The sequence below is a fragment of the Neodothiora populina genome, assembly GCF_041146345.1.
Source record: "Neodothiora populina strain CPC 39397 chromosome Unknown canker_contig_6, whole genome shotgun sequence".
Taxonomy (NCBI): Eukaryota; Fungi; Ascomycota; class Dothideomycetes; order Dothideales; family Dothioraceae; genus Neodothiora; species Neodothiora populina.
In genome coordinates, this window is record NW_027191414.1 from 469395 (window position 1) to 495893 (window position 26499).

Here is a 26499-nt window from a genome sequence, read left to right on the forward strand (position 1 = left end):
GTAACTTAGAAGGGATGAAACTTTCTATTTCCTTCAAGGGTGAGACGACGTTACTAGGTAGGGCATGCACGTTTTGATCCAGTTGTGCTGTAATGGTCGCTTGAGCGATATCAATGACGCACTACGACTTTCTCACCATTCTGCTCACCTCACTGTACCATGACCTGCTCTATTCCTCCATCACATGTCTATGCTTGCATCGAGGTGATTATCCGATACCTAGACCTAAAACAATGGCCGTTGATCCAATCGCCGACAAAGCAATGAGCACTCTACTCACTCAACCCTCCCTACCACCATCTCAGATCCTACCCACTGTCTCACACGTTTCCAAATTCATGGCTTCTGTTTTCCCTATACGTCCCAAGGATGTAGATTTCGTGTATCATACCCCTGGCTATCGACCGCCTCGACAGCAAGCTTCTACGAATCCAGTCCTTAAATCAGGACTGCGGATTCTTCCTAGGTCCTCGACGCCGGTCTCGAGGGTTGTGCTGTCTATCACGCCGACGCAGGGCATTTATACTGCGATCGCACAGCCTAGTCAGCCGTCTTCTTCTTCTTCTTCTTCTTCTTCTTCTTCTTCTTCTTCTTCTTCTTCTTCTTCTTCTTCTTCGCTTTTGTTTCTACATCGACCTTTCACACTGGATCGACGACGCGTGACTCGAGGCACACACGTTCTCTCGTCTCATGTTGCGTTTGACGAGGTCCTGACGGTCGGCTATAACACTGTTCTCGCATCTAGGCTAGGCATCGACCTTTCTACTTCCATCTGCCTGGCAGGATATAAAGGTGATCCCGAACGCAGGATTGGAATTGTCGGTCGGCTCGAGACCCCGCGTTCTGCACGAGATATACTGCACTCTATCAGACGGGAGTTTGGTGGCAATGTAGACAGTGTCCACAATTTCACCGAGTTGTCGGAAGATGACGACACTTCTCCTGCGTCAGATGAGTCAATCAACGTAATGGCCATAATGAACGCCTTTCACCCCGAAGAAGTGAACAGAGTTCTCGAATTCGCGAGGTCGGCATCATGGCTCCAATCATCAGCTTCCGATGGACTGGAACTCGACAGACACACCGATGGCAAGGATATCCTTTACCTGACCGGCCAAGCCCGAGAACCCGGGTTAGTTGCAGCGACAGAACATGGCATAAAGGTCGTCTGTGTGGGTCATCGTACGTGCGAGGAATGGGGAATTCGATACTTGGCATCACGTCTGAAGCAGGGATTCCCATCTTTGGATGTTGTCGAGGTGTTTGAAGATGAAGAGCCGCAGCCTCCTAGACCTCGGCAGTCTAAAAAGCAGAAGGTAGACGCTGTATGATATTACCATGGTGCGAAGTGTTCATTTCCCAGCCGTCTCGTCTTGGAGTCTGAATTGATTGAGAAACCCGTCGTCGAATAGATCCTGCGCGCTAGCTCTCTTGCTGATCTCCATCCTGCAGCCTACCCTCGCACGTCGTGAGAGTTTGATTGGGTATCGGTGTTTCGGCGTCTCAGTTGCCTTTGTTCGATTAGCAGAAGTCTTTACACTTTAAGGTCATCGGAAGGAACAGCTCACCTTCCGCGTCCCAACACCGACAGCACTCGTCGCTCCGTTCGAGGAACCTTTGTGATGGGGGGGGGGGGGGTCCCATCAGGCCGACCATTTCGGCGAGGTGCAGCTCGTCATCGAGACAACCGTCTTTGACAGCGCCGAAAAGATTGATGCGGCCTTTGAACAAATCCCAGACCTACGTTGCTCGTCGTCAATAACGCGCGAGAAAGGGATTCTTGGGGCTGGCTTGAACCATTACACCGACACACCATATATCTATCTCGTCGACCCTTTCCATATTAGTCTAGCGCCAAGTACGTGATGGCGCTGAAGAGTGCCATTCGAGCGTGGTGCTATTGTCCTCACCCGCGATGCTTCTCATGATGTAGACGATGTAGACGGTGCATAGATAGGTAGACTTGAGGATTCATCCATGATTGTCCATATGGATTGTCGCGCATAGAAGTGCCAAGACTTGGATGACTTTTACTACTCTGCACCATCACCGGGTCTCTAGGTCTGTAGAACAGCTTACAATCTGTACTCCAGTTCAGAACGGCCTTGCTATCGTGATACGTAGTCATTAGGCTTTGATCAAGGCCCTCAAACCTAGTCTACACAAGGTTCTAGCAGAGACGCGTCAATGCTTTGGGCTTTCCCTCTAGGATGTGGATATCCCTAGGATTTAGCAGGATTTAGTTGTTGAGCCAAGGGTGATCCAGCAATTCCTTGGCAGTTTTCCTATCCTCGGGCCTCCACTGCAGCATCGAACGCATAAAGGCAAGGAAGTCATCTTTGTTGCCTCCCTCCAGGTTCTCTTCCGAGTCTTCCAACGTCATATCAGCCGGTATGTCGATAGCCACGTTCCACTTCCCTGAGGCGTATGAATTAGATTCCCAAGTTCCCGATATTGCTGTAATGTAGCAGATGAGATACGCACCCTCTTCGGCGAAGAAATCACCACTTCTCTTTCCGCGCTTCAGGAATTCGACAGGTGGCGGTCCAAGCACGGCAACAAGCTCCGCGATATGGGCTCGAGTTGTGTATCCATTGCCGTTGGGGTCCCAGTCCGTTGGCTCTATGCCATGAAATAGATGTTTGTCTTCGAAGATGTCCCAGATCTGTGGTGAAAGCAACGTTATCAGCGTGGTCCTGGTGTTCGAGTGGGTCATCGTTGAAGCTTACCATGCATCCCAGATTCCATATATCGACTGGATAACTCCACGGCATTTTCAGCATCACTTCTGGTGATCTATACACAAGTGGCTGAGCATTCTCCGTATGCTCAATATCACCATGAACGGCGGCACCAAAGTCTCCCAATATTGGTATGCCAAAGATTCGGGGAAGATTTAGTTGTCGGGACATATAGATAGGTGATCCATCGATGAATTTTCGGGGAGAAGGGTTCTGGAGCTCGGCAGTCACAAAGTCGTCAAAGATTTTTTCATCCTCGACGTCTTGTAATATATTGTCAGCTTTGATATCTAGAAATGACATGTCATTAGCTTCGAATCGTGTGAGCATAACGTTGGCCGTACCAGTATGTATGACCCTGCACACAGTATGGAGATAATCGAGTGCTAGGAGTATGCTTCGAAGTCCAGCCTTCAGTAGGTCCTCGGTGAAGCGATGACTCGGATTTCGAGCTAGGAGAGCCCGGAAACTTTCCCATAGCGGCTTTTGTACGATGCAACGATGTGCTCCACCATCTCGTGGGATTGAAAATACATCCAAAGCGGTCCTGACGTGTCGAATACCAGGATGGCTACCAGAGCATGTCCGAAGATACTGATACATCGCGAACTCATCTTCGTTACTTTCGTCGCGTGTGAATATCTTCAATGCGACGTGCTTGTAGGTACTAGATTTCTGAGTTAACGTTCATTATTCGATCAAGTGCATGGGGGTTATCGCACCGAAGATCCCGAGCAAGCCAGACAGTCGATGTCACGCCAAACCCGAGCTTGCCAACTAATTGATACCGCGATGCTAAGACTTCTCCAATGTTGGCTGGATAATATCGCCCCATGGAATAATCGCTGAACATCTCCTCCTCGAGGACGACCGCCGAGCTAACAAGCTCGAAGCCGCTTGTCGGGAAGTGGATTGGCGCAACGCCGCCGATGACTCGCCCCAAACTCCGCCTTAGAAAAGAAGCCATTTCCTGAGAGACTTGAACACGATGCTGCTGTGCAGTAGAGGGATATGAGTATAGAGACAATGTGATCGGGTGGACAGAAGGTCTCAGGACATGTCACGAACGAGGCGTTATCTTCATGTTGAGCTAAACTGTTCCGTACTAGTCGCAGCGCCTTTGCAAGCTGGGCGGCTATCTAAGGTGATCAGACATTTCGCTTAATACCTTACCTGCTGTTAGACTTGGAATACTCACATCACTCCACTTCAACGAAACATGGCGGCGACAATTGGACAAATTATATCGCATGTGATCGTGAAAAATAAGATGTTCGACATGAAAGGCACATCTGCATGCTCGTCTGCATACATGCGCAACACGCGCCCACGCCATCACATCACATGGAAGGCCAATAGGAGGTGCACATTCGCGCTCTAGTCAGATCCACATTCTGGTCATATCGCCAATCTCAACATTTTCGTGTCGCTCGTTATGCGAGAGGACCTTCAGCAGTTCACTTCGGCGCTCGTGAGAAGTCTTGATTGGCAGCAAAACCATATCTCTATCAGACAGCTGACGCGTATCCGAAAGCCCCCGGCTATCAGAGTTGGCTGCTCACACCTCGATTGTAGCTACCGGCACACTTATCCTGCTCTTGTAGGCCTTTGCCAGAGTGTTCTGAGCTCAATGGCTGAAGCGAAACGCCGGTGGCGTCTCGGTAGTCGACTAGAGCTCCTTAGAACAATCCCATGGAGTATAATAAGTATAGGATCTGCTCCATGCACCATACAGGATTTCAGGCGAAGTTTCTAGGACGAGCAAGCGTTTTGGGTTGCTTGATCTCAATTCTGGACATTACGAACCCATAATCAGTACCACGAAGATGAGAAGCTTTTCAACATCGGTCAGAAGATTGATCGAGTGGAAGGGTTACAAACTCGAGTCTTTGGATGAGATTTGGAGGAACGCCATGACCACGTTTGCAAACGGAGGCGCCCCAAAGGCATGTTTATGATCCTTTCGGGCAGCGATCCATCGAAGCTCACCGGTCATATCTTAAAAGATGTTTCGCTGACCGTAGTGCAGAGACTGGGGAAGATTGAATCGATAGAGATCAAGTATCATATTACCATTCATTATATCTCAGATTGAATATCACTGACCAAGCATGTAGGAGCCGAGCGGAAGGCCCTGTTCACAAATCGGCGTACAATCCTGCTGATAAAAATGACATAATCAGCGCAAGGGTTACAGGAGATAGAGGGACCAAGACTTGTCATATATACAAGGACGGTACCGGTACAACCAAAAAGGGGGAAGATCCGGTTTAGGGCAAGCATGGGACTTTCCCTTATGTTCCCTATTGCATCGAATATTCCGCCATACAATTCGAAATTGTAGAGGAACCAGATGTATGCATTGAGCTCAGTGATGAGATAGCCCTCCCAGGGTTGCAGCTAGTGCACTCGTATTGGTAGACTGTTAAAGGGGGTAATATAATACCACGACCATTAAAGAAGTGAATAGTCAATTGCGCAAAGATCAATCTTTGACTGCGATATGAACCATGGAAGTGTGTCCTATCGATCCTTTAGTCCTCGAAATTTGAGGCTAGAAGTGCCAGAGGTTACCACAGGGATTGACTCAAGTCACTTTCTCTAGATTGATCTTTGTCTACGAAGTCGGTTCACTCAAGCTTGTACGTATCATTCATGCTAGTCACTGGGTGGTATCCTCACGGGTAAAGCAATTTTCACTCGAAATTCGAAAACTTCACGCAAGATTCACTTTCCTCATGTGATTAGAACAAGCGCAAGAAACAACAACAACAACCAGCGGAAATTTCATCAGTCTTGGGTTCAGTCCATGGCCTCCATCCCGATCTTGAATTCGACTTCCTCGGCTTTTCCCTACGTCCCTTCGGCAGTTGACTTGAAAGACAGCAACGACATGTTCGATGACAACCTCTCAATGACTCCTGAATAAACAGTCAATGAGTCTCTGATGAACAGCAAACGAGTCCTTCATGAGTAGTCAATGAATCTCTGACGAATGGCCAACGAGCCTCTGGTAACAACGACTCTCCGACGAATATTTGATGAGTCGCTTATTATCAGCCAATGAACCTGTAGCGAAAGATAGATGACTCCTCGACGACTAGCGATTAACTACCTACCTTATAACAATCAGCCACGATGTAATTTATAGTATATACAAGGTAAAGACCGCGCATGAAAGCACATACGGCCACAGGCGGCTGAGAACTGGGCATCCCGTCCGCTCTGCCAGACATAAGCAGTTGACCGGCTGATTAGTACTACGGTGGGTGACCACGTGGGAATCCCAGCTGCTGTATGTTTTTTGTTGGCGTTGCATTTTGCCCTTTGTTGCCTTGGCATAGTGTCGTTTTGAGGCTTGACTGCACATGTTGCATAAACGTAATGTAAAAACTTGGATGGGGAGGCTTGTACGGTAGGGTAGGATGGAGTTTTTGGGAGAATGTAGATTCAATCGGGGTTTTCGTGGGTGAAGCTATATGTCTGCCTGTCTGTCTGTCTGGTTGGCTGGCTGGCTGGCTAGATAGACATCTGCCTCGATTGCTTGATCAGAACTAGCTAGGGAGACTAATCCCATCTGCTGGCCTCTCTTTCTTCCTCGACCCTGGCAGCCCTGCGTTCGTCAACCTCATCATCATCGTATTTGTGATTGGTCCTTCTGTTCCTTTTCTTTCGTCCGCCGCCGCCGGTTCCACCGTCTCTCCTCTCTGCTCTAGGACCGGTGGGAGGGTCGAAAGATGCGCTGTTGTTGCTTTCCTCTATGCTCCCTCTTGATCGCTTGCCTAATGCAGAGGCCGGCGCGATGCCCCTGCGCTGTTGCTCTTTCAGCATACGTTCTCGATTCCTGGCTTCGCGTTCTTGGGCGTGAATGTCGATTACTGGTGTTGACTTGTCCTTGGTGGCAGCCGAAGTGAAGGCGACACTCTGAACACTTTCGCGGCGGACGTCGGTACTGTCATTGTTGTTGGTATTGCTTCGGCGAGGGTCTTTGCTCGCTCGCTCTCGATCGCGGTTGTTGCTGTTGCGATCGGTGCGGTCGCGGCCGCTTCTGTCTCTGTCGCGTTCGCGTTCACGATCGCGATCTCTTCTTGGGCCCGTGGGTGGCGCAAACTTCGATGATGCGCCTGTAGGTGGTGCGGTCGTCGTTGGTGGTGCCTTTGCGCTTCTGGAACCTTTGATCTTAAACCCCAGGTCGTCTGATGCGGGTGGCGGGGCCATTGCTTCACGGTCACCGTTGTTGGTATTCCGTTGATCCCGACGGTCGCGGCGAGACGAGGAGTATTTATCGTCTTTGTCGCGCGACCCTGTTGAGGCGGATCGATCGCGACGAGATGAGCGCTTGGACCGGTCTTTCTCTCTTTCGCGTTCCCTGTCGCGATCACCACGATCTCTGTCGCGATGAGAGTCACGGTCTCGCTCCTTGTCGCGGTCTCTACGGCTTCGGTGACGGCCAGACTCGGAGTGCAAGTCTTCCCCGGTGTTGCCATTTGAGTAATCTTCCTCTCCACCAGTTCTTGCTGGCGATCGTGAGCGGTGTCGGTGACGGTCGCGACGATGTTCCCTGCTGCTGTCCCGGTGTGATCTCGAGGAACGGTGCTTATCCCTTTCCTTGTCACGCCGGCTACGATGGCCTCCTCTGGATTCATCTCCTGGTGAGGCGGCACGCGAGCGGCTCTTTCGAGAAGTCGTGTCGCCATCTACACCCTCGTCTTGTCTTTCGTCCGCGTAGCTGTCTTCGTTGTCGCGGCGACGCTCCCTTCTGCTTTCGTACGCCTCGTCTTCTTCGACTCCTGCGCTGGTAGAACGCTGCCTGTACTTACGCTTGCGCTGACTTGACCTTGATCTTGAGCGCGAACGGATGGCGTCGTCACCTTGCTGCACAATCGGTTCCTGCTCAACGGCTGGGGTGTGACTAGCTTCTTTCTGTGAAGCTGCGGATGGAGCTGGCTGGACAGACACCGGCACAACTCTACTATAGAACCCCGTGTTGGGCTTGCCCTCGCGCATTGCCTTAGGCCCAGTCGGTGCATTGATGGGTGGACCACTCTCTATGCCTGCAACGACAGTGAAATTATCCTGATGTGCGTATGCATCGTGCATATTATTGGCAAAAGCACCGAAAGCTCCGCGACCGCGTCCCCTGCCTCTAAAAGCACCTCTACCTCGATGGAAGCCAGCTTGAAAATTAGCAGGCACGTAGAAGCCATCGCCTTGGGCAGGGTCGTTCGAATACTGCTGAGTCATGTCTTGATCCACCACCTGGCCAGCCATATTGCCAAGTGCTCCGGAGTTCATACCTGGAGGGAGAGGAGAGAATGAGTACGGAAAGATCATAGCATGACGAAGACGAAACAAACTCACCATTGATGTCCAGACCTTGCTGGCTCGCGCCATCGGCGTGCATTTCGTCATCATGGTACGCGTTGGCATCGCCACCCTCGATAGCTACCTGATCTGCACTATGAGGGTCCTCGTCGGCTGCGCCCCTGACCACATCACCCTGGGCGGACATGTCTCGAGCATGGTCTTCGTCTACAGGCAGTGCAGAGTGGTCATCTGGCTTCTCGGACGAGGGGTGGCCAGTCTCTTCGATAGCTTGAGAGGGGCGACGATCACCTTGAAATCCATCAGATGTAGCATACTGGCCTGCAGCGGGGCGCGACTGAGTCGGCGGCTGAATCTGGTTAATGTGGTGACCGCCACGACCAGCAAATCCGCCCCTGCCACCACGAGGAAATGCTCCACCACGTTGGCCTTGGAAGCGGTTCTGGTAATTATGATTGGGGAATTGTTGGTTATGCATCTGATTGCCATAGGCTCCTTGGTGCATTTGCGGTTGATTATATCCAGCATTGGGATAGAAGCCAGCACCAAAGTTGCCACCCATACCCTGCTGTGCATTCCAATTTCCCCCGAATCCACCACCGAAGCCCATTCCCATGTTCATTCCACTCATGTCGTTCATGCCCATACCGCCGGCGCCGAAGCCACCAAACATGGCCATGTTTCCCATTGACATGCCTGTTGGATTTTCTTGTCAGCAATAGAAACAAGGCAATGCTACATCACAAAATAGACTTACCCATCATGTTGTTGAAACCACCCCATCCTTGCTGCATGTTTGACATGTTCATCATAGGGTTGAAGGTAGCACCAGCGTTCCAGTCCATGTTTGCGAAATTCTGATTCGAGGCATCGAAGCTCATGTTCCCATTCATACCCTGGCCCTGTGGAGCGTTCTGCACTTGTCCATCGTTTGACCCATTTTGGTCAGTCTCTTGGTCGTAGCCATCTTTGACGTCCTGTTCTTCGCCTTCGGTGGTCTGCACAACCGTGTCGGCCTCGACACCAGGCGTCTGATTCACATGCTCTGTGTGATCAGGCCTCGGCTGCTGCTCGTCGGCGATGTGTTCTGAAGGCTGTGCCTCGGAGACCTTGACGCTGAATTAGTTCTGTAGAGCAGAGAGCAGGACAGAAGATATATGGAAGAACTGACCTCTTCAACCTGAGCCATAGGGTCTGTGGCGCCTGGATCAGCGACAGAGGCATTTGTGCCATCGACATGTACACTGTTGGGCTGGACTTGCTCCTCCTCGGTCTCCGCCCGCTCTGGTACAGGCTCGACGTGCTCAGAGGGAGCGGCGGCTGGCGGCGCGGGAGTGTCTGTCGGACGCGGAACAGGTGGTGTAGCAGCCTCGGCAGCAGCTCGTTTCTTCTCTTCTGTCTTGAGATGGACTTTGATAGTCATGCGTAGGGCCTTGTGCGGCTTGCACATGTCGGCTTCGAGAGGAGAATGGGAGCAGACAGGGCATGACTCTGGCAGACTCGCTTGGCCTGGGTGATGCGTCATCAGTTTCTTGTCTTTGGGATGCTGTCCTGTCCCACAGTGCACATACAGTATTGGCAGATGGCTTGGTCACAGCAGGGCAGCTTGAAGGCATTCACTGCGAGCTGATTGCATACTGCGCATCTCAGTTTGGTGGGTATGTCGGCAGGCTCCAGTGTTCTGCGCGCCCACGTCAGTCTCGGTGGCAATCACCTCTCTGTCTTGGACAGGAGTATAACATACGCAGCAAGATCCAGAGCTGCCTGGTCTTGCACCAGCCCAGCGGCCATGATGGACAGGGTAACGATGCGACTTTCAGGGAAGCTCAAGGTCAGGTCGAGGAGGTGAGGACGCCCACGTCAGCTCTCGGTCAGCTCTCGATGAGAAAAGCTTTATCAAATCATGTAGCGAGACAGCGTGCGATCAAGGCGATTGTTTTTGAAGCAGCGCAAGAAGAGGATACCACATTATGCGACGTGTCATGCATTTATCTTGCTTGGATTATGTGAAGGCAACTGCTGTGTGTCTCTCGAAGCTCAAAGTTGCATCAGACTGGATGCAAAGTTCCGCGCGCGGAGGTGTGCGGTTAAACCCGCCGCTAAACTTTAATCTTCATCGCGTGTGTCCAAATCACCTCATCTTATCGATAAGCCTTCCTCTTTCTCTTCCTCATATGCCTCCATACACTCGTTTCACCCCAAGCGTGTATCCTGCACGGTGATCTCTGAGTATAGAGTGGTACCACCTTGATCTGCTGACTGTACGACACTCGGGAGAAACACAAGGCATCGAGAGTTATGGCAACACCCTCCAAGGCATTAGCATACTTCGCTTAGCATGGATGGTCAGGAACCGCCGATCTTTGCCGCGAATCGTCGCATACTTCAATTATGTCATGTACTGCACCTTCCTCGTCTTCAACATGAACATTTGACAAGGTATCCTCAATGTTTCCTGTGCTTAGACAGAATCGACACGCGCCTTGTTTCCTCCTTTGCATAAATCTTTAGATAGTGATGATGTTGAACCAGATCTCCTACTTGGATTGCCTAGCGTTCTTGGTCTTCCTAGCTCCTCAACTCTTGATCCATGTCGGACTTTATGAAGTCTTGAAGTGTGTGCTTCGAGCGTTGCCTTTCTTTGGTAAAACAAGTCCTGTTCAGTATGACTTCTCAGACAATTGTCAGCTCACTGTCTTTCTACAGTGATCAAGCTGCCTTTTCGTTTCGTCCGAGAGCGCTACTTTACTAGATATGAAGACAAAACTCCCTTTTGCCAGCATGCCTCCCCGTTCCAGGACTTCGTCATCCGCTGCGTGCGCTACGCCTTTGCGTACATCCCGGCTTCAATTGGCAAGGTTTTCTTCTCCAGGCCTGTCGCGTTGCCATTCCTGTACTGGCGCATGCTTCGTCACGGTGTTTCCAGGTCCCCGATCCCGTGGCAAGAGATCGATAGGCCAGGTCTCCAGGGCATTTGGATCTGCTGCGATGAGTCTCAACTGCCTGATGTTGTCGTTTATTATTGCCATGGCGGTGGCTTCTCAATGGGCTCCAGTTACTTCTACCTCGAGTTCTTGCTAGCCTGGGTGTCACTCCTCAAAGACGCTGGCTTCAAGAATCCTGCGCTTTTCGCACTCGAGTACACCCTTGTACCTGAAGCCACATATCCGCGACAGATTGATGAAACAATCTCTGGCTACGACTTTGTGCTTGCGCAGGCCGGCGGCTCGCCCGAGAAGATCTGTCTGGGTGGCGACTCTGCTGGTGCAACATTGCAACTGAGCCTATTGCTTCACTTGTCCAAAGAATCCACCCCTAAATATCCATTGCCTGCTTTCGCCATCATCATCTCGCCCTGGGCTGTCATCATATCACCTAAGAATCAAGATACCCCTAGCGATTACTTGAATGCCGAAAGTCTGCACCTTTACGGAAGCCAGTATATCGGAACAAAGGCGTCAGCTGACGATCCTGTCGTCTCACCTGGCTCATGTAGAGACATCTCATGGTGGCAACGGGCTACACCTTCTCGAGGTTTCTTCTTCATCTATGGAGCCGAGGAGGTCTTTGCTCCGGAAACTGAAGATCTTGTAGGCTTCCTGAAGAAGACAGGGGCACAGGTTGGCGTTCACAGTGAGAAGGGCTGGATTCATGCCTGGCCTGTTGTGAAGCTTTTTCTCTGTGACGGTCAAGATGCTAGACAGAGTGGACTGAAAACGATGACCGCAGCGATTAGACATAAGATCAAGTCGATATAGAAGTGCATATGGCGTACTAATACCTGTCGAACATAAAAATCAATCGACTTTCTATCAATTACCCGATATGAGACATGCACCCTTGTCGTGAGCCTGAGCTATTGGCCTCCAGTCAAAGGCTTCTGCAATTTGTCTCACTTATCACATTGCAGATGATTCGTGGTGGCGTCGGGAGGATTTAGTCTAATTGCCCTACACCTATCACCCTGAGTCAAACCACCTCTGCCAAGATGGGACCATGTACACTTGACAGCCACAGCCTGACTATGGCATACTATGGTAGCAGCGCTTCAAGATCTTATACAAGTTCGACTTGTCTCCAGAACTTTTCACGACGCTTGCCTCGCCAATAAGGTGCGCTTTCTGCAATGAATCTTGGTATTTATCGCTGCTACTTAAAGAGTGCGTGAAGCCGACAACAGCTATGCAACTGACCAACACCGAAGCACCATTGCTCAATGCAATCCTCTGATATTCGATGTCTCCACCCTATCCTCATAGCCAGACAGCAGTCGCCGCAGCTAAAGTCTTTCCCTCATCGTCGACCAATTGCGTTCGAGCAGCTTCATAAAGCTTCTTCCCGTCGAAACCGAGCACAAACACATAACCTTCAGCACTGTCCGTCAAGGCCATGTACTCAACATCGGGCTTCTCGACACTATCAGGCGCCGGTTCCACAGCGTTTGCAATGCCACCGCTTGTCGCGGTTTCGTAAATGTCAATCGCGTCGCCATCGATCAGTCCTTCTGCAGTTAGTCTGTAAGCTGCAACGTAACCTTTGCAGCTCTTCTCGAGGCCGCGAGTGGAAGCGTAGAGGTATCTTGGACTGCCCTTTACAGGTCTGCTTAGTCGGACTTCGTCGGCCCAGTAGTCTTTAGGGTCTTTGTCGGCGGGAATAATACTGGCGCCGCCAACGAGCTCAAGCGTGGTTCCATCTTCCGCCACGGAGAGAACGTCCACCATACTGCTGTGCTCCTGCAGACTATACAGGTATTTGCCGTTGGGGTGCGGCCATGTGTGTCTCGGACCGTCGTTGCTTCGGCTGGCGATCCACTTCATGCCTAAAGTCAGAGGAGGCTTGCCAGTCGAGGCTGCGGAAACGTCTACACTGTATGACCAGACGCAGTTGTGGCCAATGTCTGCAATGTACAGACTCTTTCCATCCGGCGAAAAGTCTACGGAATGCGAGCCATGCCTTAAGCCTCCGAAATCACCGTGAGCCACCTCCCCTGTCTTTCCATCATCCTTGCCCGACCCTTCTCGGAAGTTCAATTCCTGTACCAATTCACCTAGGCTGCCGTCTGCATTTATAGCAAAGACTTCGCCGGTAGGTCCGCCTGCTGTGTAGAGATGTGTGTCTGACGCCACAACGTAGCCGCTCATTGCCTTGATTGGCTTGGAGTTCATAAAAGTCGCCGATCGATCATCATTGATCTTGTATGATGCAACTTTAGCAGGATCTGCCCAAACAGTGGTATACAGAAATTTGTGATCTTTTGAAAGAGCTAGCCAAGAGTGGCCGCCACACGCCTCTGATCGCTTCACAATTTCTAAGGAAGATGGCGCATTGAATCGAAGTGTGAATAAAGCGGGAGAGTAGAACGTGCCGACAAGAAAATCCATTGTAGAGGCCGAATCAAATTGTTTCAGGAGTGACTTTTTCTGCTTCAAAGGACTTGGTACAACAAATTACTTTCTTAGGATACAAGTTCACAAAACGCAGGAACCAGCTACTTCTTACTTGAAGAGAGGCATCGGGTCTCGCATCAATGGATATCGGAAGATGCACTTCTTAATATTTATCCGAAGCTGGCCAGGCGTCGGACCGGGGGACACGTGTGGTTCGCGACCCGTAAACCGTATCAGGCAATATCATAACCCTAACGTGCCTGAATGCCGACTCCGACCATGCCGATCATGTGGGCGGGGATGGTTGGGCAATAAACATGATAGGTAATCTATTCTGAAGGGGATACCTCTCGTTTTTAAATAATCAAGTGCTGTTCACAGCAAAGCGAGGTGGGCAGACCCGCGCTCATAATTTTATGCGAGCAGCGCTCGATCATGGTTGAAGATACAGCTCTGCCAGCACTGACGCCTGCCTCGTCTGCCGGGTCACCGGACACCGTGACGAGACCCAAACGCAAGGCGAATACTGCTACGAATCGTGCAAAGCAACAGAAACGGCCTCGCATCGAAGGACCGAGACCGACTGCTATAGATCCAGAGCCAGAGGTACAGACAGAGATACCCGAGATTGGCGAAATCGATAAGCAGTCAACCCCCGGAACACCATCGGTGCAACCGCTCGCGCATCAAACACCCCGCAGCCCCCGCCCCTCAGGAGTGACATGTAACTTTATCGACAATCAATTTACACCCTCGAAAACTCGTAGCTGGATACCTGTCCACGACCCAGTAGGCTTGGCCTCGTCATATACACGATCTGCTCGCTGACATAGAAAGGCAACCCAACAACTCATAACCCGCGTGCCTGAATCAACACTCACTGACGTGCATAATGCGGTCAATAGTGCTGAAGCAGCACAGAAGAAGTGGCGGCGAGTACCATTGACAAAAAGAAGAAAACCCCTTCTTCGCTTGATAGAGCTTATGCGTAACAATGAAATGAGTCTCGTGAGTTATCGCTGTCTAGAAGATGTTCGGATCTTTTCTGATGTGCTTTTGCAATCCATGCAGGTCAATGCCATTGTCAGAGATGTAGGAAAAACTGCCGACGATGCGATCTCTGAGATATCACGATCAGTGAACATGGTCGAAGCTGCTCTGTCGTGTACAAGTGTGCTACTCGGATACCACTTCGATAACGAAGCTACTGAAACTCATACCATTGACGAGCCTCTGGGTGTTTGTATGGCTGTCACACCTTTCAATTTCCCTCTGATGGTGCCGATGTGGCTGATACCTTTCGCCATCACGACGGGTAACACCATCATCTTGAAGCCATCTGAGCAGGCGCCAAGCGTCATCACTGTCCTAGGTGAGCTCTTCCAACAAGCGGAATTTCCTGAGGGTGTCTTCAGCATCATCCATGGCGGTCCGGCAGCAGTAGATAAATTGCTTGCTGAGCCCGCCATCAAAGCTGTTTCTTTCGTCGGTTCCGACGCTGCAGGACAACACATCCACAGCACCGCTATCGCGGCACGGAAACGAGTCCAAGCAAATTGTGGAGTGAAAAACCATGGCGTTGTTATGCCTGATGCCAACAAGCGCCAGACATTATTTGCTCTGGCTGCTAGTTGCTTTGGAGCTGCTGGACAACGATGTATGGGCGTAAGCGTGGCGGTCTTCGTGGGCGAAAGCAATGAATGGCTCTCAGAACTTGTCGAGATCGCCGCGCAATTCAAAGTGGGCACCGCTTCCCAGCAGGGTATTGCATTGGGCCCTCTCATCAGTCGCGCATCCAAGCAAAAGGTCGAACAAATGATACAAGGTGCTATAAAAGACGGTGCCAGGGTTCTTCTCGACGGAAGAGGTGTACAAGTGCCCGACTTTCCAGACGGCAACTTTATAGGACCGACGATCATTACTGACGTTCAAACGTACATGGAATGCTATCAGAAGGAGATTTTGGGCCCGGTACTTGTCTGTATGCAAGCTGAGAGTCTTGAGGAAGCCATCGAGTTGGTCAATGATAACCCATGTGAGTCTCATATTTCAGCTCACATGTGTGGCAATCGACTCATTGGCACACAGATGGTAACGGATGTTCAATATTCACGTCTAGTGCAAAGAAAGCACAGATGTTTCAACGTGAAGTCAACATAGGACGCATAGGCATTAATGTGCCGCTCATTGGTATGATTATCTTTTTATACCTTTGCCCGCTATCCATGACAAACTGACACTTTTCGCAGCAACGTCTGGACAAATATCTAACAGCAGCAACAAAGATAGTTTCTTGGGAGGTAAGATTCTGTATTTTTAACTGTGATGCTTGATTTAGTCGTAAGTTGACCTTTTGCATAGATATCAACGTCCATGGCTTCAGAGGTCATCAATTCTTCACCACCACCAAGACTATTTCATCCATATGGAAAGATTGATCTTATATCAATCATTTTCCTTTGCTGAACCTCAAAGGCTAGGGTATACAACTGATCCAGCAATTGACCGCCCCTGTTGTGGCGAATTCGAGCATCTCCATCAATCTATGAGCCGGTTCCGTAGAGTCTGTCACCGATGTCGCCAATGCCAGGAGTAATGTAGCCCTTAGCATCAACACCCTCATCGAGGTGACCAACGATCAACTCGAGGCCCTCGGGCCATGAGTCTGCAACTGCCTTTGCGCCTTGCGGACTAGCGAGGATAGAGAGGAAGGTGATGTGCTTTGCTCCCCATTGTCTGCCGGATGTTAGTGGAACTCGTCTGGTTTAACGATGTGCAAATACTCGAACGTACCTAAGGATATCAATGGTTGCGGTGGCGGTGCCTCCGGTGGCAATCAGGGGATCTACGACGAACACTCTGTCGACTGGTGCGCCCTGGCTCGGTAGCTTGTTGTAGTACTCCACAGGCTCGAGTGTCTTCTTCTCGCGGTAGAGACCGAGATGGTACACGACGACGTCAATGTCTGGTGATAGAGTGGCGAGGAAAGGCTCGCACATGGGAAGACCAGCGCGAAGGACAATGATCAGAGCGATCTTGGGTGTGCTGTGGGGGAGAGATCTCGTGGCCTCAATGGAGATGATCTGAGACAGCTCGTTTGTAAGAGTTCGCACTACTGAAGGACGAAGCGATCTATCCCGAAGAAGGTCGAGTTTGGCTTCGATGGCTGGATGGTCGAGGACCGTGACATTGGAGGCAGATTTTAGTGCGGAAGGCATTGTGATTGATGTGACGACTTGAATGGAGCAAGAGGTTTCGAGGCGAAGGTCAAAAGCGATGGATATTATAGTAAAGGAGCTGATGTTGTAGAAAAGTGATGTGCTGTATGAGAAGAGAAGACCATAGATATATAGCAATTACAAGACTGTTATGAGCTCCACGATATGTTCCATTCATCAGTACAGACATTGCTGATTTTACTCCACTATACTGGCACTCAGCAGTGGTAGTCGCTGATAGTCGTGGATAAGCGAGCGTCAACTTTAACCGGGGCTGCGATAGAGTCGAGCGAGCCAGAGATAAGCCTATAATCACAGATAAGAGCGCGGAGATGCTGCCCTGATAGCTTCGGGTCCCGCCATGAGGTCCTAATCTGATAGCAACTGACATGAACATAATTAGATAGTATTATAACAGAAGATTTACAATTCAGTCGTAATCGATAAGTTTCAGATTATTCTGAGAAGTTTGACTTGGATGTGTTAGGGTGTAGCAGATCGCTTTGCGAAAGCACAATAACTCGTTACCCTGCATTAACTCTTGATTATCCTCCATCTCACCTTTCGTTGTTCTTCTTTCCCTCTTTTCCTTTCCTTCTTCTTTGTTTGAGCACAATACTTGCAAAGTATCTGTCACAGTCACGTATCACTATGTCTTCCGCATACGAAACACTTTCTTCCCTCCCCGCTATCCGTGAGCGGGCAACGGAAGTCTATAAGATCGCGAAAGCAGGAGAAGCAAGCAATTTTGACCTGCACGAAGATCGTCTCGATGCCACTGTCGATCTGGTCATCAAAGTGATACTGGTCGGTCGAGACCATGAATTGTTCAAAACCCATTTGTTCTAATAAGATATCTCAGGGTTCTTTCCCAGTAGACAAGTTCAGCACCATCCCTCCTCATGGTCGCTGGCAGCACTTTGAAACAGGTGATGTGCCTCGCTTGACCAAAGTGCTGGACCAATGGGAGAGCGGAGGTGTCGATTCCACAGAGCGTTGCAGACGACTCATGGATCTGTTCCTTGTTTCTGTCTTGCTCGATGCTGGAGCGGGTGATAATTGGAAGTACAAGGAGGCTTCCACAGGCACGGCTGTTGAGCGTAGTGAGGGTCTTGCTGTGGCTTCCTTGTATATGTTCCTTGATGGGTCATTTGGCGGTGGCAAGGCGGGCTTGGTCAACGGTAAGTCACCTTAGGGTATCATAGTCGTTACAGAAGTCACTAATGTCTGTTGTAGGTGAGGGATTGAAAAGCCTAACCTCAGAAACGCTTGCGGCAGGTATGCAGGCGAGCGAGGCGAATCCTTTGACGGGCGTTGAGGGAAGGACCTCGTTGCTGCAGAGTCTTGGAAGCTCACTACTTTCCCAACCCGATATCTTTGGTGCTGAGGGAAGACCAGGAAAGATAGTAGGCAAGTAATTACTCCTAACGCTGGTCTAGTATCTGAGATTTTCTAACATGTCATGCTCTAGACTATCTGCTGAACTCGAATAAGGGCTCACAATTGGATGTGGCAACGTTATGGGCAGCTCTACAGCAATTATTGTTACCTATCTGGCCAACGGACCGAACCAAGGTTGAAGGCAAGGCCATCGGGGATGCTTGGCCTCTCAGCACGTTGAAGAAGGTCGCCAAAGATGATGATCCCTCATCCCTCATCCAGCCCTTCCACAAACTCACTCAATGGCTCACTTACTCGCTTATGGTGCCATTTGTGCGACTACTCAACCTCGAATGGACAAACAGCCAGCTACTCACAGGTCTACCAGAATACCGAAATGGTGGTCTATTCGTTGACATGGGTGTGTTGACCCTGAAGCAAGACGTCCTGGCTCGCGGAGTCGAGAAGTCTGGAGAGCGATTGCCAATGTTCGAACCTGCTGAAGATGTCATTGTTGAATGGAGAGCGCTTACAGTTGCGCTCTTGGACATTGTGCACGTGGAAGTCAACAAGAAGCTACGCGCGATGGGGGCGACTGCTGATCTATCTCTTGCTCAAGTATTGGAGGCAGGGACGTGGAAGGCAGGTCGTGTGTTAGCTGCAGAGAAGCGACCAGAAACTCGATCAAGTCCTATTCTTATCATTAGTGATGGCACTCTATTTTAGATAGCTACTTGAACAAAAGTAATGTCGATATTGAGCAATATACATTCCCAACATCGTCCTTGACGTTTCTTCCTAGTTGCAGTATATGTGAGATACTTGATCTAATCATCTTAACATTTGGCATATTTTATGTTGTCTTGCATATACTAGCATAAAGATTGCATAGTTATGCATCAATCACAATACCTACTCCGACTTTTCCAAAGGCTAGACTAACCACGGCAACATTGGTATGAAAACAATCATCCTTGAGAGCTTTGCACCTGTATGTCACTGTTTCCCAAGAAATGATGAGTATTTGTCGACCAAGCTGTCGAGATCAAGAGCAGCACAGGAAAGGTGTTTGTTATCTCTGTATAGTCGAGCCCTAGATTGCAGCAAAGATAAGCCGAGATAGTATCACCAGCCAATCACAACGCAGTATCTCCTGCCTGCCAGATGCTTATCTGCACTCAAGATATGGCTCCCCTGCTGGCGACTTTACTATCGATACTGGAGTGGTCTTGTGGTTTCTCGGCCCACTCGAGTCTCGACTTAGCAATCGCACCAAGGGCACAGTCAGTGCCTGTATGTGATTATCGTCCATACGCCACGATACAGGCCATGAACGTTGTAGGCGGCGTCCGGTGCCGCATTGCCTATTGTCCAACTCCACTCGTGATAGTGATACGAAGGTAGGATGGCTTCTAGATATAAGTATAGAGTCGAGCACCCGTGTTGTAGTCCATCATCGCATCCGTCATTCGTATTTCATACATCTGTATTCGACTCTTTTGCGTTTAGCAAGTGTGACTACTTTCCATAGATCTTTTCGACCACGAGATCATTTCGTTCTCCATCATATCCAGCATCATGAAGCCAACTACTGAAGAGGAAGTCAAGCCTGAGGTTGTGGGAACAGACAAGGCAGATATCATTCCCCCTACCTCGCTCGCAAAACGTTATGGAAGCCGCATCATCCTCACCACATACCCTGGCCAAAGTGGCGTGGAGCCCACATCACTCATTTGGGGAGCTGAAGACCCTCAGAAGCGTGGTCCAGTCATCGTTTCCCGCGCAGGCCAGACGATGAAGTACCGCAATGCCATTGGCGCTCACGGCGGTAGCTACAGTATATACAATGCCCTCGCCATTGCAGGTGGAGACTTGGACATGGACTTCCGACCCAACTTTTTCAACACCGAGCCGACCTTCAAATTCAAGCCCAACAAGGCATGGGCCGACCCTAGTGCAATTGTGAGCATGGATCCTTACGGTCACGAAGTCGCGTCGTTGTACACGGGATACATTGAGAAAGGCCTGGATGTGCGACCAACGATAGCCATCACGAGAGCCAGCATGCGCGTTGCGGAGATCGCCGAAGCAGTCAAGAACGGAGTCCTTCCTGTTGATGGCGAAATCGTCATGACACAAGAGGGCGATGTGCGAGTCACCAAAGTCGCCGTCGAGCCTGTGTGGCATCTCCCTGGAGTGGCCAAGCGTTTCAACATCGACGAGGGAAAACTCCGTCGTGCCCTTTTCGAACACACCGGTGGCATGTACCCTGAGCTCATCACACGACCGGATCTCGAGGTTTTCTTGCCGCCTATTGGTGGATTGACGGTCTACATCTTCGGTCCTCCCGAGAAGGTCTCAGATCCCAATGTGAAGCTCGCATGTCGTGTCCACGACGAGTGCAACGGCAGTGACGTGTTCCAATCTGATATTTGCACATGTAGACCCTACCTCGCCTTTGGTATCCAGGAGGCAATTAGAGAAGCACAGAACGGCGGCAGTGGTATCTGCATCTACTTCAGAAAGGAAGGTCGTGCGCTCGGCGAGGTCGTCAAGTACCTTGTGTACAATTCGCGCAAGCGCGGTGGTGATACTGCAGACAAGTACTTTGCGCGAACAGAGAACATCGCCGGTGTGAGAGACGTAAGTTCAGACCTCGAAATTCATCAAAGTCAAATCTTTTAAGACAACCGCTGACATTTTCACAGATGCGTTTCCAAGAACTCATGCCTGACATCCTTCACTGGCTCGGCGTCACCAAGATCGACCGCATGTTGTCAATGTCAAACATGAAGCACGACGCAATCGTTGGTTCTGGTATCCCCATCCTCGAGCGGATACCTATCCCCGATGGTAAGTCTCTCCCCCTGCATGGGATTCCACAACAAGACCACATAGACACATAAGTCTGACATTCGCGACCACAGAGATGATTCCCGAAGACTCCCGTGTCGAGATCGACGCCAAGATCAACGCCGGCTACTTCACGACAGGAAAGGCATACACGGACGCCGAACTCAAGCAAGTCAAGGGTAGAGGCTGGGAGAAGTGGGAGGATGTCGCTGTAAGCAATCCACCGAACATGATGACGCTACTTGGCAATGCAATACTGACTCATTTCCCAGCACTGAACGCATTATTGCAACAATCTTAACAATATTGTTTGAAATCTATCACATTATACCTTTTATAGATTCATAGCATGGGACGACTGATGGAGGTTGTCCAAAAGAGGTCATACTTGAAGTAAGCAAAGCGTTTCGTGTTTTCCCTTATATGCCTTATTGGCGTCATTGCTGGAGCATCATATGAATCAAATCGCAATAACAAAACCATATCATTCGCACAACATGTTACCATAATGTACGATCAAAGCGAGGAAAAGTGAGGCGTGTCTGCGCTTGACCGCACCCTTGATATACTCAAACTTTATTTGACACTATGAGATGCCATAACATGCGATGTGAACAGCAGAACTAATAGAATAAATCACGCTAATCAATCATTCACAATAGAGATAGCCATGGACTGCGGCACGTCGAGCGGCAAAAAAAAAGGCAAAAAAAATCTTGATCAGAGTGGGATTCGAACCCACGCAGATTACTCTACTAGAAACCTTGTCCTGCTCATGGATGAACAGAAAGCTATATTTCGTAAACGAAACTCGCTTGAGTCTAGCGCCTTAGACCGCTCGGCCATCTGACCATTGATAAAAGTTATGTTTTTGTATCGATATAGAATGCTAATGTGGTCAAGGTCCTGATAGTGTTCGTGTACTTCGGCATCGTGGTATCGTGGAGGTCAAATTGAGTGCGTTCTGGGGGAGATTTATGCTGTGCCTTGTTCATTATCTGAATGCGCAATCTTAATTCTTCCATTATTTGCGCCGCCACTGTAGTTAATCAGAGAATTGCACTTAGTCGTCAGATATCTATTATCCTTCTGCTAAGCACCGCCTGCATGGAGGAACAATTTCACAAACGGCACCGACGCTGCGACACACCACAGACTGGTGCGTGACACATTTTTCCGGAAAAGAACATCAGAAGCTGTTCGCAAAAGACCCCGATCGCCTCGGAGTCGAAAGCACGGTGCATCTAGAATGTGAAGCGCGAAAAGAACAAGAATCCGTAATTCATATTCCACATATTGCATATTAACGCCAAGAACATGGCAAGATGGCCGAGCGGTCTAAGGCGCTAGACTCAAGCGATTCAAAGCTTTCCGCTCTCCAGAGCGGTTGAGGTTTCTAGTAGAGAAATCTGCGTGGGTTCAAATCCCACTCTTGTCACATTTCCTTTTTTGCTTTTCTGCCTTGACGCGGATTGGGGAGAGGGGCAGAAACACTGAGTGAAGTTTTGCGATTTTCTGCTATGCCTGGAGTATGTTTTGACTGGACCTCCGACAAAGAGACAAATACTTCAAGGGGGCCGGATTGAAGAGGTAGAGATTGGACTGTTTCCCCTCACACAGCCGAGTTATGCTGGTGACGTACTGTAGACTTCAACGGCTCAATACCTCTACTTTAACATTGACAGCATTGGGATCGTACTGCACTGATACCCATCGTCTGGACTCCACTGCTCAATTGTCGATCGAGATATGGCTAGCCCAAAGTTTCCCTTGACTGTATACGCTGCAAGATGCAAGGGACGACTCTCAAAGTGTAGGCTATGATGCAGTACTTTCATAATATCGTTTTCAGTTTCTTTATTTCTTACAAAACATTATTATCTTTTGATCAATGGACTCTAGTCCTTCTACACTAAAGTCCTCCTTTGGAGGTGGACTTGAACTTAGTTCATTGCCACCTATATTCATTTCCAAAACACACCTCGATCGAGATGATCTCCACGACTTGGAAGATCAACTTGTCGAGGCCGGTGGCAACCTGACATATGATATCACGGAAGCAAAGATCATCCTCAGCAAAGCCGAGCGCAAGCGAAGGATTGAGCTTGATCTCAGAAGCGTAGGCTTGTGGACTGAGCAAGTCACCTCGACACATGAAGGCAGACCACTGCCCGACGATGTGGATTTATCTGAGCCTCCGACGAAACGACAGAAATTATTCAATGCGGCGTATATGGATCTAAATGAGGGCATCAAGGTTATCAAGGTTCAATGGTTCGAGAACTGCTTGAAAGCCAACACTCTACTACCAGTGGAAGATTATGTGACGTACGAAGGTCGGACCATACAAAGGCCCGAAAGTCGAGAGCCGGCGACTGGAGTTGGAAGCCTTGCGCCTTTGTCTATAGGACATACGAAGGAGACTTCGCCAAAGTCGATCCTCGAGCGGGCCAAACGAGATGCTCCGGCGCGAAGTAGCCTTTCTCATGGACACCATGCTCAAGCTCATCGCGGCGGAGGCAGTGGGGGAACATCATATTCTCATGGTGGAAGTAGCAGTAACGATAAGACAAAGTATGCACACCTTCTACATCAGACTACATCTGAGTATGAGGGAGATACGTCCGATGATCTACCGGACATGCCAGAGTGGGTAAAAAGCGGCATCAAATATGCTTGTCAACGACTTACGCCCCCTAATCCTCCGAATCAAGACTTCATTGATGAGCTCACGAAAATAAAGCTAGCTCGACTTTTGACAAACGACGAGATTGGGGTGAGAGCTTACAGTTCATCGATCGCTGCAATCGCTTCTTATCCTTACAGGATCAGTAATCCACGAGAGATATTGCTTATACCAGGATGCGATATAAAGATTGCGAATCTCTATATCGAGTTCGTCAACAGCGGTAGAATCAAAGCTGCCGATGACGCCGAGCACAATGAAGAACTCCAGATCTTGCGGCTGTTCTACAACATCTGGGGCGTGGGTGCTTTCACAGCTAGAGAGTTCTTCTACGATAGGGGTTGGAGGGAGCTGGACGATATTGTTGAGTTCGGCTGGAGCGCGCTGAGCCGAGTGCAACAGATTGGTGTAAAATACTATTCTGAGTTTCTCTCACCCATACCTCGGAAAGAGGTCGAGGATATCGCTGCAATAATTCACCGTCATGCTGTTCAAGTCCGAGACTCGAGGATACAAAGCTTAGTCGTGGGTGGCTACCGTCGGGGCAAATCCGAATGTGGGGATGTTGATATTGTTGTCTCACATCCGGAGGAGAAAGAGACGCTTCATATCGTCAATGACATCGTCGCGAGCTTGGAAGATGAGGGCTGGATAACGCACACTCTCTTGCTTGCGCTCACGAATAGTAATCGTGAGCAGCAAACGCTGCCTATCAAGACCGATGGCGCAGGAGGTGGTTTCGATACCCTCGACAAGGCACTTGTGGTGTGGCAAGATCCGCATCGGCCTACCAAAGACGCCGACCTAGCTGCTAACCCCAAAGCGAAGAACCCAAACATCCACCGTCGGGTCGATATTATCATCTCACCATGGCGGACGGTCGGCTGTGCTGTTGCGGGTTGGTCTGGCGGCACCACCTTTCAAAGAGATCTGAGGAGATATGCGAAGAACGTCAAAGGCTGGAAGTTTGATAGTTCTGGCGTCAGAGATCGAGGTACTGGGAAAGTGGTCGATGTGGAAGGGTATGATGATGATGGAAAAACTCGAGCAACGACTATGGAAGAGGCCGAGAGGCGAGTGTTTGCAGGGTTTGGGCTCCAGTATAGGGAGCCGTGGGAGCGATGCACTGGATGATACCGCTAGCCGTTGGATAGTAAAGGGACTCGCAACGGGACATAGTATTTTGTCGCTGTGCAACAAGTCCTTGCTTCATTGTCTGCGCCCTAGCTATGGAAGTCTGTTTTGCTTCTCCATTTTGGCCAAGGTCGGGTATTCTCAGTGTACCGAGGGCGACCCTGTCTTGTAAGCTGGTCCGATGTGAATCTCGAGCCTTATAGTGAATAACTTTATTACTACCCTAATCAGTCCAAAGTATTTCTTAGGCCTTGCGTAAAATGGTCACTATGCTGTCGTGCTTATCATAGCATTGATTGAGGCAGAAGAGGCGGTGTGGACGAGACGATGTTTGCAATTCTCATCGTATGGATCAACGGCGTGATCAGTGGCCTAGTGCTTCACAGTACTTTTCATAATGCACACAAATTTGGAGCGGTACATATTTTAATCGAAGCCGCATTGCTGCAATACTCTTGTTCATCAGACTCATGAATCAATACTGCACGGCTTCTCTCAAGCGTAATTTTCGAGCTATTATACAAATAATTGAGGCACCATTCGGTATCACAAGCCTTCGTCATGTGGGCCTGGCTGGATTTCACGAAGTCCTTTTTGGGAAGTCTAAACAATGACGTATGTGTGCGCGAACACAACGACAGGTTATAAGTTAACTTCGCCATTCCCCATAATCGTGTTTTCTCAGTAAACATCTCTCGTTTCAATCTGTGGAAAACGAATACCGCAAACAAAATGACTGCAAAAGACAAGATCAAGGAGACGGCCCGCCAGGAGGCTGAGCGAGTAGGCAACATGGCTGGCGACGCAGCACGTTCTGGCGCGTACCTCTACCCTCTCAAGGTAAGCTCTTATACATGACCTTAGAGAGTCCCAGGCAGTGAGTTGACCATGTATGTAGGGTATCTACTACTATGCGACTCATCGTGCACTGTGGAAGCCACTTGCCACCAAGTTGCTTCCTACTATCGGTCTTGGACTCAGCGTCTTCGCCGGCATGTTCTTCTTCACCTATCTTCCTCAAGCGGCTGTGCTAGCTATCTTCAATGGCCCTCTGGCTGCACTTAGCGCTGCTCTGCTTGTTCTTAGCGAGAGCAGTACGATCTTCAATGTCATGGCTCGAGCTCTTCTGGTAGAAGACAGCCTCATCGACACCTTCGATGGCGTAAGACAAACCACTTCTAGTGCACAAGACACAGCAGAGAAGCCAAGCAATTAACATACTCATAGACTCTTATCGCCACTGGCGAGACTACTCTTGTTTCACACGACCGTCAGGTCAAGTCGGGAAGCAACCCAATTGGCCGCCTAGGAAAGCTCGCTGCGAAGCCCTTCGCAAAGTTCACACCCAGTGCCATTATCCGTTACCTCATGTATCTCCCACTCAACTTCATCCCGGTCGTCGGAACAGTCATGTTCGTGCTGCTGCAAGGCAAGCGTCAAGGTCCCGCAGCGCACGCGCGTTATTTCCAGTTGAAGGGCATGTCTAAGCAGCGCCGCGAGGAATGGGTCGAGAAGCGTAGAGGCGCCTATACCAGCTTCGGAACTGTTGCTTCCTTGCTCGAGATGGTGCCTATTGCCGGCATCCTATTTGCTTTCACTAACACTACCGGCGCCGCACTCTGGGCTGCAGAGCTGGAAAAGTCCGGTCAGGAAGGCACAAGCCCAACTCTGAGAGAGCAGGCCAAGAAGGCATCATGAACGACCCATAGATGAAGATAAAGCTACAACACGTGCGTCTGCCGCTGAGTGAGTTAAGATTCTCGCCTTCGGCTTCA

The 26499-nt window shown here is 49.8% G+C and overlaps 10 protein-coding genes across 12 annotated transcripts; 6 read left to right on the plus strand and 4 right to left on the minus strand.

Annotated features, from left to right (window-relative positions):
• Window positions 1-2239: 2239 nt before the first annotated feature.
• On the minus strand, window positions 2240-3708 carry AAFC00_005790 (uncharacterized protein; the record flags this gene model as incomplete). Its single annotated transcript, XM_069345628.1, has 5 exons — window positions 2240-2418; window positions 2485-2665; window positions 2730-3031; window positions 3086-3408; window positions 3464-3708. 5 exons carry the CDS (start codon window positions 3706-3708, stop codon window positions 2240-2242), a joined length of 1230 nt encoding a protein of 409 aa, XP_069197827.1.
• A 2600-nt stretch (window positions 3709-6308) lies between these two features.
• AAFC00_005791 (uncharacterized protein) lies at window positions 6309-9857 on the minus strand (the record flags this gene model as incomplete). 2 transcript variants are annotated; one of them, XM_069345629.1, is made up of 6 exons in its annotated part: window positions 6309-8038; window positions 8103-8762; window positions 8824-9160; window positions 9238-9575; window positions 9638-9747; window positions 9811-9857. In XM_069345629.1, 6 exons carry the CDS (start codon window positions 9855-9857, stop codon window positions 6309-6311), a joined length of 3222 nt encoding a protein of 1073 aa, XP_069197829.1. The 2 variants fall into 2 exon arrangements, with proteins under 2 accessions (XP_069197829.1, XP_069197828.1); XM_069345630.1 differs by having other exon boundaries at window positions 8824-9175.
• Window positions 9858-10583: 726 nt separating this feature from the next.
• AAFC00_005792 (uncharacterized protein) lies at window positions 10584-11824 on the plus strand (the record flags this gene model as incomplete). The annotated part of the gene is made up of 2 exons (XM_069345631.1): window positions 10584-10710; window positions 10773-11824. The coding sequence occupies 2 exons, from the start codon at window positions 10584-10586 to the stop codon at window positions 11822-11824; spliced, it is 1179 nt and encodes a 392-aa protein (XP_069197830.1).
• Window positions 11825-12319: 495 nt separating this feature from the next.
• On the minus strand, window positions 12320-13447 carry AAFC00_005793 (uncharacterized protein; the record flags this gene model as incomplete). 2 transcript variants are annotated; one of them, XM_069345632.1, is made up of 1 exon in its annotated part: window positions 12320-13447. In XM_069345632.1, one exon carries the CDS (start codon window positions 13445-13447, stop codon window positions 12320-12322), a length of 1128 nt encoding a protein of 375 aa, XP_069197832.1. The 2 variants fall into 2 exon arrangements, with proteins under 2 accessions (XP_069197832.1, XP_069197831.1); XM_069345633.1 differs by having other exon boundaries at window positions 12320-12883.
• A 441-nt stretch (window positions 13448-13888) lies between these two features.
• On the plus strand, window positions 13889-15891 carry AAFC00_005794 (uncharacterized protein; the record flags this gene model as incomplete). Its single annotated transcript, XM_069345634.1, has 6 exons — window positions 13889-14242; window positions 14291-14461; window positions 14525-15488; window positions 15542-15643; window positions 15703-15753; window positions 15815-15891. 6 exons carry the CDS (start codon window positions 13889-13891, stop codon window positions 15889-15891), a joined length of 1719 nt encoding a protein of 572 aa, XP_069197833.1.
• A 105-nt stretch (window positions 15892-15996) lies between these two features.
• On the minus strand, window positions 15997-16671 carry AAFC00_005795 (uncharacterized protein; the record flags this gene model as incomplete). The annotated part of the gene is made up of 2 exons (XM_069345635.1): window positions 15997-16189; window positions 16247-16671. 2 exons carry the CDS (start codon window positions 16669-16671, stop codon window positions 15997-15999), a joined length of 618 nt encoding a protein of 205 aa, XP_069197834.1.
• Window positions 16672-17322: 651 nt separating this feature from the next.
• Window positions 17323-18777, plus strand: AAFC00_005796 (uncharacterized protein; the record flags this gene model as incomplete). The annotated part of the gene is made up of 4 exons (XM_069345636.1): window positions 17323-17478; window positions 17534-17852; window positions 17908-18081; window positions 18143-18777. The coding sequence occupies 4 exons, from the start codon at window positions 17323-17325 to the stop codon at window positions 18775-18777; spliced, it is 1284 nt and encodes a 427-aa protein (XP_069197835.1).
• Window positions 18778-19629: 852 nt separating this feature from the next.
• On the plus strand, window positions 19630-21182 carry AAFC00_005797 (uncharacterized protein; the record flags this gene model as incomplete). Its single annotated transcript, XM_069345637.1, has 4 exons — window positions 19630-20694; window positions 20760-20904; window positions 20979-21115; window positions 21177-21182. 4 exons carry the CDS (start codon window positions 19630-19632, stop codon window positions 21180-21182), a joined length of 1353 nt encoding a protein of 450 aa, XP_069197836.1.
• A 1613-nt stretch (window positions 21183-22795) lies between these two features.
• On the plus strand, window positions 22796-24724 carry AAFC00_005798 (uncharacterized protein; the record flags this gene model as incomplete). Its single annotated transcript, XM_069345638.1, has 1 exon — window positions 22796-24724. One exon carries the CDS (start codon window positions 22796-22798, stop codon window positions 24722-24724), a length of 1929 nt encoding a protein of 642 aa, XP_069197837.1.
• Window positions 24725-25456: 732 nt separating this feature from the next.
• AAFC00_005799 (uncharacterized protein) lies at window positions 25457-26422 on the plus strand (the record flags this gene model as incomplete). Its single annotated transcript, XM_069345639.1, has 3 exons — window positions 25457-25564; window positions 25623-25886; window positions 25952-26422. 3 exons carry the CDS (start codon window positions 25457-25459, stop codon window positions 26420-26422), a joined length of 843 nt encoding a protein of 280 aa, XP_069197838.1.
• Between the last annotated feature and the right edge of the window lie 77 nt (window positions 26423-26499).